This window comes from Chroicocephalus ridibundus, chromosome 1 (assembly GCF_963924245.1).
Source record: "Chroicocephalus ridibundus chromosome 1, bChrRid1.1, whole genome shotgun sequence".
Taxonomy (NCBI): Eukaryota; Metazoa; Chordata; class Aves; order Charadriiformes; family Laridae; genus Chroicocephalus; species Chroicocephalus ridibundus.
In genome coordinates this window covers 97,562,179-97,581,059 of record NC_086284.1, presented here as the reverse complement: position 1 = coordinate 97,581,059, position 18,881 = coordinate 97,562,179, and the positions used below count along the sequence as shown (strand labels likewise).

At 38.4% G+C, this 18,881-nt stretch overlaps 1 protein-coding gene across 1 annotated transcript; it reads left to right on the top strand.

The window, feature by feature from the left end:
* Nucleotides 1-5,293: 5,293 nt before the first annotated feature.
* FUNDC1 (FUN14 domain containing 1) lies at nt 5,294-18,669 on the top strand. Its single transcript, XM_063344324.1, has 5 exons — nt 5,294-5,417; nt 7,413-7,569; nt 9,410-9,485; nt 16,291-16,419; nt 18,022-18,669. Exons 1-5 carry the CDS (start codon nt 5,387-5,389, stop codon nt 18,097-18,099), a joined length of 471 nt encoding a protein of 156 aa, XP_063200394.1. The 5' UTR covers nt 5,294-5,386; the 3' UTR covers nt 18,100-18,669.
* Nucleotides 18,670-18,881: the final 212 nt, after the last annotated feature.

Below are 18,881 nucleotides of genomic sequence, written 5' to 3'. Positions count from 1 at the left end.
CTTGGAAGACCTTCTGCTTTTCTAAGACTCTCAGTTCCCCTCCTCTCCCTTTATTTGCCTAGGTAATCACAAGAAGCCTTAAATTTAGTTCAACGCTCCAGTCCTTATTAAGCATTTTGACTGTGCAAGATTAACCTTCATGAGTCACAGCAGTCATCTCCTCCCGCAGCCTGCTCCCACTGCTCAAGTATTAGCTACCCCCCTGGAGAGATCCTAAAGCAATAATGAGCTCAACTTCACCAGATGTGCGATCTACCGCAAAACCGAGCTCACCTCTGGCCGGGATCTCGGCATTTACATCTCACACGCAAATACATACAGACGGCCCGAACGCATTGATGGGATTCATACAATAGCATGAGCTCATGGTCATGGTCAAAGCCCAAGTCTCACAACAGATCAGAGGTGAGATCAAAAGATGAATGGGTAATCACCGTGCATTATTAACAACGTTGTGAATAATACAAAGTGGAAAGATTAGTCTTCCCACTTGACTTTTTGATTTTATTTCCTTACTTTTCCAGGTTAGGGTCACGGGAATGTATCCTGCCACAGCCTTACCTGCGTTTTTGTTTAATAATGAAAATGCAGGTGCTGTGGATCCAGTGCATGTTGCTTGGGTGATGCCTTTGATTCTTACAGATTAAAAAACCTCTCACAGTACACTAAACTTCAGGGTTTTTTTTTTGTACCTATTAGTTTATCAGCAAGGTAAAATTTAAATTCCCGTTAGTTAATCTAAACAACAGGCATCCCTTTCTCCGCCCTCTCCTTCTCTCCTCATACATGGATTGTGGTGGGAATTCCTAACTGAATTTTCATTAGGATAAACAAATTAAGATGAAAGAGGCTGTTACAGGATTAGAGGACTAAAACACAGAAAAGCAGAATTTATATGATGATCACAAAACCAAAAAAAGTTCTCTTAACTAAATAACATTTTACAAAGTTAAGAAAAGCGACAAAGCAAGGTTGAAGACAACCAATACAAGCAAGTCATAAAAAGTCACATACGGAGATGGCACAAGGCAGAAGGGTATGTATTTCTTAGCATAATAACTACAGGGAGGAGGATCTTCGTTTCAATGTCCTCCTAGTGCATCGCAGTTCAGATTACCGCACCTCTCTGCCGAGCACTCAAGAGCTGGGATAACTCCTGGTGCAAGCTTTCACTCCTGCTCCAAAAACAATTTGGCGGCTGCTGCAGAAGAGTCGTAACCTCCGAGAGTCGGAGTCTGCTGCCTTCCCACAACAGCCCTCGGCCAGGATCTTGAGGGACTGGGAACTCAAATCCCTTCCCATACCTGAGAAGACATTTCTCTGCCGCTTAATGGCCTATCGAGCTTTGAATAACAACACGTCCAGTCTGGTTTTTGAAAAGGAATCATCCACTCCTCCTAATATGTTTATTGCCAGGTTATTCAAACTGTATTTACTAGGCTAAACATGCTGAGAATGTAAGTTTTATTCACATATATGGCCTAGTGAAGATGGCCTGCAGTGTGCGTTGCCTTGAGTTTTTATAACTAACCACACAAGATGGTTAAAAATTCAAGTGTGTGCGTCCCAGCTTGGGAGTCTGGTCATCAGCACAAAGGAGATGTAGGAGCTGGAGTCACGCAGCCTCTCCTCTGCTTTTTGTTCTTTGGGTTGCTTATTGGGTTTTTTTTTTTTTAGCATTCGCAAGGTAAGTATCCCATGTACGTTCTCTTGCAAGCCCTGGAAGCGAACTTGCTTGCCACGAGTACATGGTCAGATGGCGGATGCACCGTCTGAACTTGCAGCCAGGGATTATAAAGCAAAGAGAGCAATTTTTCTGTACAGTCCCTCTGATGCTACAGGGAAACTCTTTGTTTGTAAAGAGCCTTTAAAGGTGAAGCCAAAATGTGGCCTGAGTTTAAATTCCCTACCTTTCCCTGAAAAATTTGTCCCTGTGTATGGATTGAAGAGGCATCTATGTGCACTTAATTTGAATGGGCTTGGGGTTTTTTACACAGATTGAACAACATGTGGTCTCCTCAGTACGGTCTAACACAATTAAGCGAAAGATCACGGTGGGGCTGGTCAAAAGCTCTCCAAAATATTCTGGATTACTGGAGCCACTAGGTTTGCTGTCCCTGCGCAGGTTGTGAAGTTTGCAAGAAGCGAGAGCAATCCTCATGGCATTTTTTTGTGCTGGCATCAAGCAAATCCCACCGGCAGTGCCCATAGATCCCATGCAGCCATAAGGGACACTCAGCAGCCACCAAGAAGCTGCTGAGGACGTGGCTAGCTACCCACCATGGCTGTGGTTGCCAGAGACCTACTACACCCTCCACAACCAGTCCCTATATTATCATAGAATGGTTGGAGTTGGAAAGGACCTTAAAGAGCCCCTAGTTCCAACCCCCCTGCCATGGGCAGGGACACCTCCCACCAGACCACATTGCTTAAAGCTCCATCCAACCTGGCCTTGAACACCTCCAGGAATGGGGCATCCACAATTTCTCTGGGCAACCTGTTCCAGTGCCTCACCACCCTCACAGTAAATTACCTCTTGGGAAATGTCTTCTGTTAGGAAGTGAGTGCATCCTGATCCCAAAAGTGAAATATCACAGTCCTGCAACCTGCCCAAAGGTCCTTCTCTGTTTCTTTCCTAAACTCTTTCCTTTCAGCTGGTCACACTGCCCTGCCTGGTGTATTTGTCTGCTACACCCAGGCAGGATCCAAAACAAGTGCAAGGATGGTCTTGCCAAAAACGTTGCAAAGGCTTGAATGATGATGTGGGCATCCTGAGAGTACAGCACCATGAAGCATGACGAAAAGAAGGGTGCAGACGTGGTTGGTTGTGCCAATGAGGAGAGCAAGCCCCAAGATCAGAGGGACCTCAGGGCAGTGGCGTTAAGTTTGGAGTAGTAGTTGGACCACTAATTGCATGTGAGACGCAGACACAGCCTAGCAGATAAGTCACAAGACTTGAACTTCAGACAAAATTCAGTCTCCAGCAGTTCATCAATGCACAGCTAAGTATTTAAGACAAACGCAATTCAACAAGCAATCCAGCGCTTTCTAGACTAGTTCCACTCTCTGAGTTGATGCAAACAGATGTTGCATATGGAATATTCTGCAGTTTCTAATATTAATCTTAAAAAAAGTATTGATCATATAAATCTCTCCATTCTGAAGGGAAATGAATATAATTGTGCAGGCATGATGAAAGTCATCTGAGAAGTACTGCTGCACGATAATTTAAAAACAGTGAAACCAAATATCAAGAATTTGAGCAATAGAAAGTAGAAAAATATGTCAGCCAGCAGGCTCACACAATTAAACTACAATCTTCTGGTCGCCTCCCTTACCTTATTGGCACCTGACTTGGAAATCTTGCACAGATTTAAGATTGTCTCTGTCAGGCACGGGATAAGAAATTTCAATCACTGACTGAGACACAAAACGGGGTTTAAGGCTGGCTATAGTGACCATCCTGAAAATCCTTTCTCTCTGTTCTCTCTTCTACAGCCTCGTCTACACAATGAACAACAGGAGCGAAAGGTTGCAAGAGCTCCACAGGGATGCACTCAGCCAGAAGAGTAAACAGTAGTAAAAAATTATCTGCTGGGATCTCCCCGAGATATAGAACTAGAGCCGCTGAAAGGCAGCCATACAAACTGCTGTAGGGTTTGCAACTGCATCCGCAGCTGTGAAACTGAAAACGGCCAGCAGGTCTGTCTGCATCACTCGAAGCACCTTCCCTCTTCTCCTGGCCGGGAGATTATCTGCTACAGCAACCCATATCGTGCAGGCATACGCTCCGGTATAAACCCACACTGACAACCGCCAGGAAGACCGAAAAGACCTAGATAATGGAAACCTTTTCTAGATACCATGGATGAGTTAGCTGGGTTACCTTTTGTACAGCCTTGGCCCTGTGAAGGAAGCCAGGAGAGCATTTTTTTTAGTTTTGTTGCATGCTGCCTTCCACTGCATAACACAATCCAAAATCTTTTGGGTTTTTTTTTTGACAAACCATGAATGTTAGAAAAAAAGATTGTTATTCATTTATCAATAAAAGTCAACAAGCTTTTCATTATTGATTGGGAAATGAATATCAAACCCCACAAATTTTATGCTTAAACATGAAAGTCCAAAGATCTTAGATGTTTGTCAAAACAAACGGTAAGACAAATTTGCATTCCATACATTAATAGATTTATTGAAAATCTTAAGGAAAATAATGTATTACCTAGTTCTGTCTGGCATACTCCTATCATGATGTTTGTGATAAAAATCAGTTACTAAGCAAACCACAATTTTATAACTTAAATTTCACATGCTAACTTCCGTCTCAGAGCTGATTTAAGAAGTACCTTCACGTAGAACATATGTTAGGGGTTTTTTTGTATGTTTCTTAAGGCTGGTGCAATTAAGGGGTTAATTAGAATCTCAAATGCTTAGCTCACATGTTGTGAGATGTCTCATTCTATAAAAAGAGCTTTACGACATGGGAAAAAGGGGTTTTTTTTTCATTATAATTGCCAGTCTTGTGTATTGGCAGCATGAGAGTCCAAATGAGAGACTGTAAACGTTTTTAAACAATCCGATTCCAATTTTCTTTTATTATTTGTAATAATTGAACTCTCTTGTGTTCTTGATACACATATTGCCACAACGTTCCTCAAGCTGTACCTAACTGTGTCAGCTACCTCTACTTTATGGCTATAAAGGTTGTATGAGGCTGCATACAATAAAAACAAAATAAAGGCAGTAAAATACAATTGTGTGGCTTTTAGCCCACCAAAAGGACAACACCACTGAAGGCAGGAGTAAACTGGGTTGGGTCGATTCTAGATTTCATTTTTTTTTAAAACGTTTCACGGCTCGCGTTGACTTTAACCTTTGTTCTTTGAGGGGCCTTGCACCGCGTTTTCTTTTCTGGTTATTAATTTTTATGGGGCGCTTAATGCCCACGGCAACGCACGACACCTGTTTCCGAACGTTCCCCCCCGCCCCAAGCTGCGTGCGGCCTGCTGTCCAGCCACCTCTGCTGCCACCTTTTTACTCACGAGAGTTATTCTGAGACTTTTTGAGGGCCTTACACGTCTCATAAAGGTGAATAACCCTCCCACCGCACAGGCAAGAAGGCCCAGGCTTCCAACCCTCCGGCCCACCACAGGCCCCGCCGTGAGGGAGGGCGGCCATTTGGGCGGGGGCAGCGGCGCCCCGCCGCTGCCCCCGCCCAAATGGCCGCCCTCCCTCACGGCGGGGAACTGCAACCCCCACAGTCCTCCGCGGCGCCGCAGGGGGGTGGGGAGGAGGAGGAGACACCCGCGAAGCGGCGGGCGCACGCGCACTTTGTGGGCGGAGCGAAGCGGCCGCGGGCCCGGCTGCCCTGTCAACACCAGCCAAGATGGCGGCGCGGAGACCCCGCACCGCCTCAGGTCAGTGGGCTCGGGCGGGCTCAAGCGGCGGCGGCTGCCTCCACCACCACCACCACCACTGCTGGTGGCCCCGGCGCTTCCCCCCTCCCGGCCTCTGGCTTCTAGGCGGGAGCGGTATGATGGGGGCGAGGGGGAAGCGGCAGGTCTGGGGGTGAAAGCCGCCTTAAAAGCGAGATGCCCTCAGAGCAGCAGGGGGACGGACGGAGGTGCCGGGCCCTGGCGTCGGCGGGGCCACTGCGGGGCTCACCGGCGAAACGAGGGGCCGTTTCTCCTGCCTCCCTCGTCTCCGCATCTTTTAACGTGCAGATCTTTTAAGTGCGTTGGTTTGGCCTCACGGTGTAACCACTTTTTTGTACAGGCACAGTTTTACGTGCGTGAAGAGTATGTATAATGTTATCCTGCAAGGAAAGTAATATTGATTTTTTTTTTTTTTTTTTTTTTTTACTAATAGAAAATGCTCTAGCGCTATTATTTTCCATGCAATGTGTTACACTTGTGTAAGGTTTGATTTGAATAATATTAATTTTGGGGCAGAATTAACGATCAGTCTCTGATGGTGTTTTTATGTTCTCCGTCTAAAGAATTTAAATGGTTTGTACTTGATACCTCAAAGTTGGAAAAAAAGAAGATTGAATAACAACTTTTTAGCATTATGGGTCTTGCTATTTATGTTTTAGTACTCAAGAACACTTAAGTGATAATAAAGGGAAAGAATTCATACCTACGTGTGTGTTTCATGCATTCTCTAACTGTTTAGCCATACTTTTAATATGACAAAAAAAAATTGCTGACACTCTTATATAAGAGAATGTTTATATCTACAGCCTTTTGTTGCAGTTCCAGGTAGTAATTTAACTTCTCTTCCTCTCTGGAATGTCCCAGCATCATTACTGAACTTATATTTCACCTTAAATATATTTATTTAACTGCAGTGGACTTTAATTCATGTGTGTATGTCCACAGAACTATGGTATGTTTTTGAAATACTATTTTTCTTAAAAAAAGATTTAACCATCTCTTCCCTTTGATGTTTGAGTGTATATGGTATTTAGGATCTTTAATTTGAAGTTGTAGGAGGCCTATTTTTAAAATGTTGGCAGAATTGTACTGCAAGTATGGAATTTAATTGAAGTTCCAGCTTAATCTGTTTTATCTGTTGTGGAAAAGGAACAGAAGTGTCTGTTCTTGGCTCGTTAGCATATGCTAACATCTAGCCTTTTGAGGAAAACACTAGACCGTAAGTTCTCAATCTTTCAAAGTTTTGGTCTATCCAGAAGAGATGTGTGTGCTTTCTATTTAAGTTAGATGTGTTTCACGTTGCTTAAGATCATAAAAGCAACTGCAGTAGGTCCGATGAAAGCCCAGCATACTGTGTCTGAAAGCCATCAGCTGCAGGATGATCTAAGAAAGATTTACAGGGTAAACATGTACTGATACTTTCTCAGAATGTTTTTAATAATTTTCATCCCAGGACCTCATTAGCCATGGTTGTTGTCTTTGTGTCTGACAGCCCTTGGTAGATTATTTTTTTTTCCCTTTTGGTTTGTTCTGTTGTTATTTGGAGTCCACATCAGCTTTTGGTATTTATAGCATCCTGCAGCGAGCTGTTTCACAGGTTAACTGGGGCTTCTGGTGGATGCGGGGTGAAGGAGAGGAGAGGAAGACTTCCTTTTTTGTGTTGAAGCAGCTACCTTCTAGTTTCATCTGATACCTCTTGGTGATTCCTCTTCACCTTTTCTGTGTCGGTCATGGATTTTGTAGGTTGTACCTTCCCTATAATCGTCTCCTCCTTACCTTGAATATTACGGCATAAAATCTCAAAATCCTGAGCTGCTTGACCATAGGTAGCCTGTATGCTGCAATTTAAACCATTGGATTAGCCACTTAATACCAAAAATGGTTCTGCTGATGTTTGGGGCTTTTTACATAGGTTGGTACTTTTACTGCATAAGTGAGGAAATAACTTTTGTCTTTTTTTTCTTTTGTCTTTTCAAGAACACGACAGTGATGATGATTCCTATGAAGTGTTGGATTTAACAGAGTATGCGCGGCGTCACCATTGGTGGAATCGTGTGTTTGGCAGGAATTCAGGACCAATTGTAGAAAAATATTCCGTAGCTACCCAGATTGTGATGGGCGGCGTGACTGGCTGGTGAGGGAGCATCACTTTTCATAACTGTGCTAGACCTTTTACTGTGTTAGAAGACCCGTTTCCAAGGCTATTTAAAGCAAATACATTTATCTTCTCTAACGGGATTTTCTTTATCATTGATCAAGATTATTCACGTGTGAACCATTTCTTAACTCATTACTCTGACTCATCATTCTGAAGTGTTTTGTAGTAGAACACCAGTTATGTAAGCGAACTTGTACCAGTTACTGTGAACAGGATTTAGGGAAATGTCAGAACTCTAAAAGTACAAGGAATAAGTGGAGAATTGCTGCATATAACTTCTGTTTGTATGGAAAAGCATATTTCCTTACTAGTATAGATTTAGAAACCCAGTTATGATATTATGGCTGAGACATATTTTAAAGGTAAAAGAGATGAAGGAAAAAAAATGTGTGGCACAATATACTTTTAATTTAGAGCCCCATTTTGTAGAGACTTTTCCCTCTAAATTCAGCTGAAGCCATTTTGAACAAATTAACAGTCTGCTTTCATGTTAACTGAAGAGAGATACCACATGCTAAAACAATTCATGGTGAAAGCTAGACAGTAAAGATGAGAACTTAAACTGGAAAATACGACCACAGTCTTAGCAGCTATGTCAAGGTATTTGTTAAAAATTAAGTTCAGTGAAAAACAGCATTATGGTAGCACAGTAACTTTTAAATCAGAATTATGCAAGATTTTGGGGATGAAATAGACTAAAAATGAAATTGTCGTGGCCAGGCTCAGTATAGCTTTGAGGAGCATAGGTTTAGCTTTCAGTCTTGATTTTTTTATTTGCCTCTGTAGCCTTAAAATTATTTTTAAAAGTTAGATGTGTATACATAAACTCTGAAGCTTCTAGGGAATAGTTCATCTGGCATACATAAAAACTGGCTTATTGAAAGATCTGGAAACTGTATATTTCCATATGTGTAGATGTATATACCTCTGTGTGTGTGTTCATGTATATAAATATGAATTCACCATTCATATGCAGAGAGAAAAAAAAAAAATCCCCTCTGTGTGTGGGCTGGCGGGGGGTGGGTCAGACTCCAGCAGAGTTGCCCAGAGAAGTTACGGAGCCATCAGCCTTGGAAACATTCAGCGCTTGCATGAGTTAGGACCCTGAGCACCTTGATTTAGCGCAGAGGTTGGATTGGACATTGCTGCTGGCCCAGTTTTGGGAAGGCAGCTGGACCAGATGACCTCCAGAGGTCCATTCCTGCCTAAACGGTTCTATGATATCAATATCTGTGCTGTTCTCTATTTGACGTGGGAATGTTTGGAGACTGTGAACAAGATAATTAATTTTCTGGTTGCCTTGCTCCATTAAAAATAGACTAAGGCCATGTCCCAGCAGAGTGGCCCGGCTGATTTTAGCTCTTGTGGTAGGGGTGTAACTTCTTTTTACCTGAGATATTTAAGTTATGGGTTGTGTAGTTAATATAAATGATGGTATAATATATTTACTTTCCATTTGGGAACAGTTATAATGCCACTTTTGTATTATTACATTGTGCTTTATTAACGTGCTACGTTTAATAGCAGCATACAGCTTTTTTGTGTAGACAAGGTCTGGAGATCTCAAGCTGACTTTAAAGGGGCCATCAGACAGCCATGAACTATCAACCATTACTTGTGTTGTCTTGTGTTAGACATTATCAAGGAAATATTATTTGTATTAAATATTCTGATTTTAAAATTTAAAAATGTGAAATGATACACTTGCTTTGTTAAATGACAAAATAGTAATAGTTGTAGTTGGGAATTTTGGAGTGTGGCATTGTTCAGCCGACAGCTTCATTGGACTGGGTTTTTTTTGTTTTGTTCTCCTAAGGTGTGCGGGATTTTTGTTCCAGAAAGTCGGAAAGCTTGCAGCAACTGCAGTAGGTGGTGGCTTTCTTCTGCTTCAAGTATGTAGCATTTCATGCTTTATAAGTTGGCAAATGTTATTTACTAAACAATAGGAAAAACACAGCTGTTAAGTAAAATTTAATTAGGAAGGCTTCTTATCTACTTCATCTTTTTGGTGTTATCAGTCAAAAAGTTACATTTCAGCTTGAATATTGTGTACAGAAGAGACATTGCTAAAAATCAGTGATAAATCAGAATCTGCTCTATCCTGTAAAATAGTTCGTAGTAAGCCAAAAGAAACCTCTGTGCTGTGTGTGTTTCAATATTGCCGGGAGCTGCCTGTAAGGCGATGGTTAGGGAGATAAAGGAATTTAAGCTGGTTTTTTTTGGTTTTTTGTTGTTTGTTTTTTTTTTTTTAAATAGGTTTGAGAACTTTATCAGTGCTTTAGAAGAAGTAGGCTGCTTTGGCAGTTGCTTGGAAGGCTTGCATTGGTCTCATTATGAAGCCATGTTTTTCTCCTTTCTCCCCATGTTGTATTTACTAGTTGAACCTCTGGAGCTTTGCTGATTTTCGATAGCTTCATTGCATTCCTCTGTTCAACTGGATTTCAAGTCCAGAATTTTTTAATGATGTTATCTGGCATGCCCATTTGCATTTTTCATCAGATATTGTGGTTAAGGGAGGACATATTTCCAAAAAGCCTTTAAATTAGATGATGAAACTTTAAGTGAAGGAGAATTTAACATATCCTTCTGTAAGATGCCAAGTAATTCTTAATTTTTATACTGGCATTTTCTATGTCTTAACACCTGGGAGCTTGTAATTTTTCCTCAAATCATTCTAGAAGAAACAGACTAGTGCCTACTTAGGTTCAGTAACATACCATTTTTTGAGACAGAATGTTAAAGATACGTATATTTTCTTTTATTCTTTCCAACATCACCATGGAGGGTTTCTGAAAGGCATATCCCACTTTTGGTTATTCCTTTGATTGTAATGGTTGTTACAGTCAACCATTCATCAGGAAGGCTTGGGTAGTACCTCTGATTGCTGCATCAGAGGTAACGCATCAAAATGTGACAGTGTGTGAAATACTCTTATTAACTTTCTTCATTATCATGTTCTCTACTGGTTTGGGGTTTATTTTTGTTTTTTGTTTTTTTTTTTTTAAACCCTGTGCTAAACATCTAACTGAACTGCAGCACTCTACGTGAGAATGTATGCTCTTGGAATTGTTTGGTTTAAGTTGTTTTCAACAAATACAAAGTGTATTTTATTTTGAATTACTCAAAAGCAAGCATCAACAACAATGTAAAAAGTCGAAGAGAAATAGTTTTGATTTGAAGCTTTTAGAGTATTAACATTCGTTCCACTTCACCATTGTGCACTGATGACCTTTTTAAATCTGGAAATCACTGGCTATTGGGCTTGTACCTAAACATAGGGATGAATTTTACAAGAGTGTGTAATCTAAAATGGTTCAGAATCATCCAGATGTAAATTTGTGGCAAAATGTGCTATGCTGGCAAACGAATCAATTTGATGGAGTACTCTGGACTTCTTTAGCCCATAATGCGTGTTTCTGGATCATGAGCTAAGAATTAAATCTTTATATATATACACACAGTGGATCTTGAAGTACTCTTCATCCTTTTCATCTAGTTGATTTAAAGATCTGACTCTCTCTTCCCATGTTGTATGCCTTTGGTTTTAATTCTTTTAATGACAATTCTTATCTAAATATGACTGAAGAGCCTACAGAACAGAGGCCTGGCGTCCAGGGGTAACAGGCAGAGTGTTGCCTGCAGGTGCCTTCATTAGTACTTCTGACTGCAGGAAGCCAAAAAGTCAAAATTAAAACCTATAGACAAAGGAAAATAGAAATTGCTTAAAACATGTTACTTGTGCAGTATTTTTGCTTGTTGAGCTGTGAAGCTTTGGGAGCTTTCCTGTACATCAAATAGATTTGCTGTGTGTTTTAGTGTCTTGATTTCTTAGTTGATCTCATTTACAGTGTATCTGAAAAGGAATATTATCCAAGAGGAAAAATGAGTTGCATATTTTGATTGAGTTGTCTATATCTTTAATTAAGTAAGATCAGATTCTCTTGGAAGGGAATGAAGTAAATGCCTTGGTCTTTCATTTTAATTCAAAACGTTTTGCATTTTAAAGCTGAGTCATAAATTCTATAGTGTAATTACATTTCTGTAGTCTTTAATTTTTTCATTTAAAGATCACACATCATGATTTTAATTTCCCTATGAATACATGTTCAGCGCTTCCCCTGAGTGGGCAGAGGAGCGTTTCAGCACATGACTAGAAACTTCCTTTTTATCTGTAAATTTCTCTGAAGTTGCAGATGTCATTTCAACTGCTGATTGCAATATTGACGTTGTAATTACCTGCTAAAAAAGAACTCTACAGAAGGCAAGATTCTTGGCTAAAGCCCATCTAGTGAAACGTTTCAGTCCTGAGATTAAAAAAATTCATTTTTTTTTCTTCAGCGTGTGATGACTTCATCTCAAGAAATCTAGTAAGAAACCGAAAGCGATATATTTTTGGAGTGGCAGTTTGTACAAGAAACAAAAAAGATTTTTCAGATTTTTGTAAGTGATCTAGAAGTTTTTCAGCCTTAATACAGATTAAGCGAAAAGTAGTCTGAGGAAAAGAATAAAAATTACATTAAGGAATTTACATAGTTTTCAAAATTAAGATCTATTATCACAACTTTATGCTGGATATTTCAACAGCTTAGTTTGATCAATTAACTATCCTTTTTTATTGAAATAGATGTATTTCTTCAGCTGTGTTGGTATAAGATCAGTACCTATGCACTATATTAAGGAAATTATAATTCATTTCTCATAACAAGTAATTTTCCTTGTATAACTTCTAGTTTATGCAGCACAGTTTAGTGAAATCCTGAAGGTAGGGATGTATGAACTCATGTGGTTCTGCTATAATGAATTAGATAAAAACAAATGTTCTTAACGAGCACCTGTTCTCTCTGTGTTTTTAAACTCCTCTATCCTTAATAATGGTTTCATTGCTTTTTGCTCTGCAGTCAACATACAAATTGCAGGTTTTTCCATTGTGTGTTGACTGTTATTTAATCATAAAACTGTATTTTTTTTCAGTTATTTGTGCTTTCACTAATATATTTTGCCTTGTCCCATTAATATGCCACTGATGAATTCAACTCAGTTCTTCATTAAATTATTTTCTAACTTAAGAAAAATGAACCTTTGAAAACAACACAAGAAGCAAAGCAAACTCTTAAGGTATCCTTGTCTATATATTGTACAGGGGGTTTGGTGATACCATGCCACGATGATGTTGTGGCATCTCAGTGAGTGGGGGGAGAACAACACGCTTCTGGGGGTGGGGACTTAATAAGAAAGAGTTGGATTTAGTTTTGCGTTGAATATCCCACTTCACAGTTGATGCCTGCAGACTTTGAGTGAACATTCGGTGAACAGCTGAAGCAAACGGTAGTTGAAAGTTAGCCTTTTAAAGAAATACCATATTTCTGGCAGGTTTTGACAGGAAATGGAGGGGCATCATTTCTCTGCCTTTTTAAATTGGAGTAGTTTCACTGGTTACAGTGGAGCTGCACCAGCAGATGGTGGCTGAAGATACAGCCTCTGCAGTTTTAACTCTTGAAAAAAAATGTATCGTTTCTCAGTCCCTCCTTACCTGTATACTGAAGTTAGAGACTTGTCAGATCTGTTCTGGAAACTGCTTGAGTGTGACGGGGATTGCTACCTATCTAAATACCAGATAATACCTAATAGTATACATGACTTCTCAATGCTGCGCAAGCAGCTGGGCACAGGGAGCTCACATGTACTTTCTGGGCTTGGTTGGGTGTGTTTTAGTGTAAGAGATTTTTGTCTTTGAGGAAATTAAAACTCTCTTATGCCGTCTTTCCATATACATTTTTTTGTTTTTAAATGTGTTTTGCTCATTACTTTCAACAATGTTTCGCAATAATGAAGTACTTGCATGCCTCTCCAGTATCATCCCCAAAATGAGGTCTTCCCTTTAGATCTTTCTTTTCTTTGATTAGTGTAGAGAAAGAAGCACATATTTTTAGTATTCCTGAATGGATATATTTTTTTCAATTGCCTTTTTGGAAAAAATCCATTATTTTTTCAACAGTTCTGGAAGATCTTGAACAAAAATAAATTTTACTGATGTGATATATGAGGGGGAGAGAGAGAGAAATATGTATATAATATATATTTCTATATATATAGCTATACACCCCCCCGTATATGGCTCTTTTAAGAATATATATATGTATAGACCTATGTGACTCTTCAATATATATGAGTATGTAACTCATAATGTAACATTATTATTTGCTCAGTTATTTTAGGGGCTAGTTTTAAAAATACTAATGAACTTTAAGAATTTGTGTTTATGTACATTTACTGTTGTAAGCAAAGAGGTTTTTTATGAGATATTAGGGTCTAAAAATTGAAGTCTTGTCTCACCAACATGTGAGTGCAGTGGGATTATTTCTGCGCTTACAGACAAAGTTATGTAATTAGTAGGATTGCAGCCAAAGTAGATATGACACAGGCTGTGACTGTCACTGCACTGAAGTACAGTTTGGGTTTTTTTCTTCAGTTATAAAATTTGTATTCAAAACATTGTCCTCGGTTGCTTATTTCATAGATGTGTACAAATACTCAAAAACAGAACTTAAGATCTATGGTGCTAAGTTCAGGGAGAAAAGTAGTATAATTTTTATTGTGTAAACTTGAATTTTGATTCAAATGTAAGTTGTACCTACTGGAGAGCCAAACAGAACTTAATTAAAAATTTCTGCCTTATCTTTGTAGTGGATGGATAACTGAGCTAATTAAACTAGTCTTGATGAAATGTTGTTTTTTTTTTTTAATTTTTGGTTTTGGGGTTTTTTTAAAAATTTTTAAAATTTTTTTTTATTTATTTTTTTTTTACAGACAAGCAAATATATTAGCATTTCTTACACTGTGTTGGACTTTGTAGATCAGTCCATATTTAGTTTTCAGTTTTGTGAGTTAGAAGGCACCAATTCAGTGCTTGGACCTTTTTGAAATTCTTGTGGTAATGGTAAATTCATAAAATAAAAATTTCCCCAGCGTGCAACATTTTTTTCTTTCCTGGTATGTCATCCAGTGGCTGGATGTGCAACCAGTACAGCTTTAAAACTGGTTTCATGTTTTCATACTGTACAGACAGTCCTTAATTAGCTATCCCTGCCTGACACCAGTGCCCGTGTGGATAAAAGGTTTTACAATCGACAGGAAAGGTCAATGAAGTTGTTGTATTCTGAGGTATGAAGTAAATGAGAGTATAATATTAAATAAGTTCATTTTGTATTTGTCCAGTGAATTGTTTTTTTAAATCTTGAGCAAAAATGGAAACTGAAGTTTACTTTCTTACAGAGGTGGTCTTTTAGGAGCATTGTTTTGAATTCAGGCAAAATCTGTCTGACATTTGTTTCATTTTAGGGTTTTTTCAGGATCATGAAATTCTAATTTGTGGTGAAATATGTTGCTTAATTATTGTGGCTGTTGTAAAACAAGCTAGGTCATCTAATTTTAGTTATTTGGTAGAAAGAACTATGTGAACGTCAAAATTTAGTGCCTGTAAGCGATGTGAAACATTTCTTTTTATGCCAAACCTAATAAATGGTATATTTAAATATCTGTTCCACAAAAGTTCGTTATCTGTGGCTTTTATTTACCAGGTATACTGTTTGCATAGAATGCTGTTACATAAGTTACATTAATTTGCCAAACATGAGCTTAAGAAGGACCTGAGAAATCTCAGTTCTTCATAGAGAGTTTTTTGTCTAACAGTAATTTACCTGTAAAGATAGTGGTCTATATGTTTGTTTTAGCAGTTAAAATAAGCAGTAATCCTTAGTTTTGATAGTTTTCCCTCTTTTTTTCCCCCCAACTAATGAGTTTTTTGTTTTAACTGTTCTCTAGAGCATGCAGTAATTGCCCGATTTCTATTTTTTTTTTTTAAGCTATGATCCTATAAATATTTAAATCTATTTCTTTTGTGAATTATCTTAGGGAAATTGGTGGGAGTGTCAGTGTTGGTCAAGTAACAGAACATCTTACTTTTTTCCAGTATCAAATCTTAGTAAGAGAAATAAGGGGATTGGGATGATGATTAAACATCCTAAAAATCTCATGGGTGTTGCTTAAGTTAAGAATTTGGAGAGTTTGAGTGTAAATTGCTATGAGCAATCCCCCAAAGCTCACCCATTTTGCTGATGTTACAGAACTTCTACTGTACACAGGCCATGTTATTTTTCTACTTACTGGCTTTTTTTTTGTAGAAAGTATGAGAATTCTCTTTTATTGAATACTTTTTTGTTGGACAGTTTAAATGATGTAGGATAAAATAACAGTTTTCAGTATTTCTAAGGATGATTCTGATTAGCCTCAGATACTCTGTCACAAATCAGAATTCCACAATTCTGAAAGAAGCTGAAATGAAACAGTTTTTTCATTGTTGTCCTATCGACGTGTCTTCTTTTTTACAAGTGAAGTTATAGTAAATGCTGAAAGAAAAACATTGTTATTTAAAGTTTTTATAACTAAAGAATAGATAACTAGTAAAATTAACAAGAGTCTACTGAACTTTGCCATTGATCTGATTTGAACTGCTGTTACTGTGGAAAATATTAGTGTCTGAAGCAGAGTACCTGCTGTAATTGGAATAATATCTTTCTGTAGCTGTAATTAAAAAAAAAACAAACCAAGAAAAAAAACAACTTTGTAGGCACTAAGATACTGTATTTTGACTCATGAAATGTTAACTACAACTGTACTAAATACTCTCTGTTTTCCTAGATTGCTAGTCATAGTGGATATGTACAAGTTGACTGGAAGAGAGTTGAAAAAGATGTAAACAAAGCAAAAAAACAGTTAAAAAAGCGTGCAAATAAGGCAGCGCCTGAAATCAATACTCTAATTGAAGAGGTAAGTCTATGGTGATAAATTGTTTTCTACCAGACAGTTTTTCTTACCTTCCATTGCAGGTCATGATTAGTTGAAAATGCAGGTGCAAAACTGGAAGGCATCAGAAATGGTCTGGCTGTATATTTTATTAAAAGTTATCAGACTGTACTCTTTTTTATTCATTTAGCTTTCTATTTTGTTTATTCTTAAAGATGACACACAAACTTCAACGTTAATCCATTTTTACAGCTGATACAGCTTAGGGACTGCTATTGGCAGATTCTTGGCTAGTGAGAAAGCAGTAAGGTCATGACACGGTAGAAAGTTGAGGGTGTTGTGGTTAAAACATGGTAGCTACAAAGACAAAACCCAAATGTTCTTAGACTGCTGATAATGCAATTACTTGGTTGGAAAAGGCTGACCTTTCTTTCTGGAGAAAAGCTATAACCACTTCCTAACTAGAGTTGTGGGTTTTTATCTCATTTTTCTACAGTTTGAAGAATATCTGTCTTCAGAATCTGTCAGATACTATGTTGAAACGAGGTAGCCCGTGATACTGATCAGTGTCACTGAGGCTGTTTCATTCTGTCAGTTGAAGACTTTTATTTAATTGTTTTATCTTTTTAAAAAAAGTACGTTTAGCCTGTTTTTACGTATTTTCAGATTTCATACAGACGATCTAAGTTTCTTTCTTAGTAAGTAAATTCTGACATGGAAAATGTTGCAAACAACGTAACAGCAGCCACACTAATGCTCTGTAATTAAGAGCTTTGACATCTCAGATTTAACCTGTGTGGAGTTGCACGTAGGTTGATAAAAGTTACCTTAAATTTTAACGTGAAGCGGAAGTTCAAGAGAGATGGCTTCCTAGCTTCTTCTGTATCCCAAATAGCTTAACTTGTCCTTCTCCATCACCCCGCAAAAATGAGTGGGACAGCATGGTGGTTTTGGTTGTTTCCTTTTTTTTTATTTTTTTTTTTTCAGATTATGTTACTTTCTTCTAATTGTGCACTAGTAGCCAATCTGAAGTGTTTGAAGTGGAGGATTTATGAAATGTCACGTTTGATACAACGTTATACTCTGTGCTATTACTTAATGGAATACTGTATACAAATGTCGTTGTACATTAAGTGCTTTTTGTAGCATTAAGTTGTTAGGAAACTGGCTCATAATGGAGTGAAGCGTATTTCTTTTTTTTTTTTTTTTTTTTTTCAATGATCTAATCTTCCAAAACCCAATATTTTTTTAAACTTTTTTCATGTAATTAAAACTGAAGTGATGGTAGTGCTCATGCTTTTTTGCCAAGGGATCTTTTGTAAAATATCTGTCTTGTTTTAATCAAAACAAGAGTGGTGTTGGCATGAAATTGCTGTGACAACTCCTTTGTATTTTGACTTTTAAAATGCTAACAGTGTTTTAAATATATCGTTAACGAAAGCTGAGAGTCAGTTTTCACTCCATTGGTGCCAGCAGTTGCCACCTAGCTTTATACATTTTTAAAAATATTGCTTCCCTCCCTACATAATTTTAGTATTCTTGTTTCCAGGCAATTGTGATAAGTATTAAAGGTTACAATCAGACACAAATGACTCAGTTCTTTACGAATATTATTTTTCTTCTCAGTCAACAGAATTTATCAAACAGAACATCGTGGTGTCCAGTGGATTTGTTGGAGGCTTTTTGTTAGGCCTGGCATCGTAAGGACCTGAATCGTCTCTTCCCGGTGGCATTCGTGCCGGCAAAGAACAGTTGTGGTGACGCGCTGTCTTAAAGCAGTGTGGGTCACTGGGCCTTCCAGAGCAGGACGAGTGGACTAGCTAGACAGCTTGGAAGCGCTTACATTTCAGGCTTTTGCCTCTCGAAGCTTGGCAAAACTAGGATTTGCTGAAAAACTGTGCAGTGTGTGCTGCTCATAGCATTTCTGGGCAAAACTGGTTCATCTTCATCATGACTCTTTTTATCTATGACCTTTCAAGATCTAGCATTTTTTAAGATGTTATTCTTGGAATGTAGATATGTAACCATACTTTAAGAATGAAAGCTCCATTTCTATGTTTTCAGTTAAATGTTGTTTATTTTAAAAGTATATTTCTTCATGCTGTAGTAAATAGTATCAATGACTACATAATGTATATGATACTGTAGTTTCAGCCTCGTGGCTGTCCATGTTCTTTGAAGTCACTGCAATAATCTATCAATCTGTAATACCTTTTTACAGAGTATTAAATAACAAAGAATCATGAGCTTATTAAAGGTGAAAATTAACTTTGACTCTGGCCTTTGTGTACGCAGAAAATAAAGTCTCATGTTTATAGCCTGCAGGCATCTGGTACAAATATTTGCAGAGATAGTTGTGTGCTAAGTAAATGTGTGTATCTGTTATTTTTCCCAGATGTGTAGACATGTGTAAACTCATTCAGTAGTTGGGGAGATGACGAGATGAGGCTTCTGTCCAAGCGCTGTGCAAGGGCTTGGTACTTTGT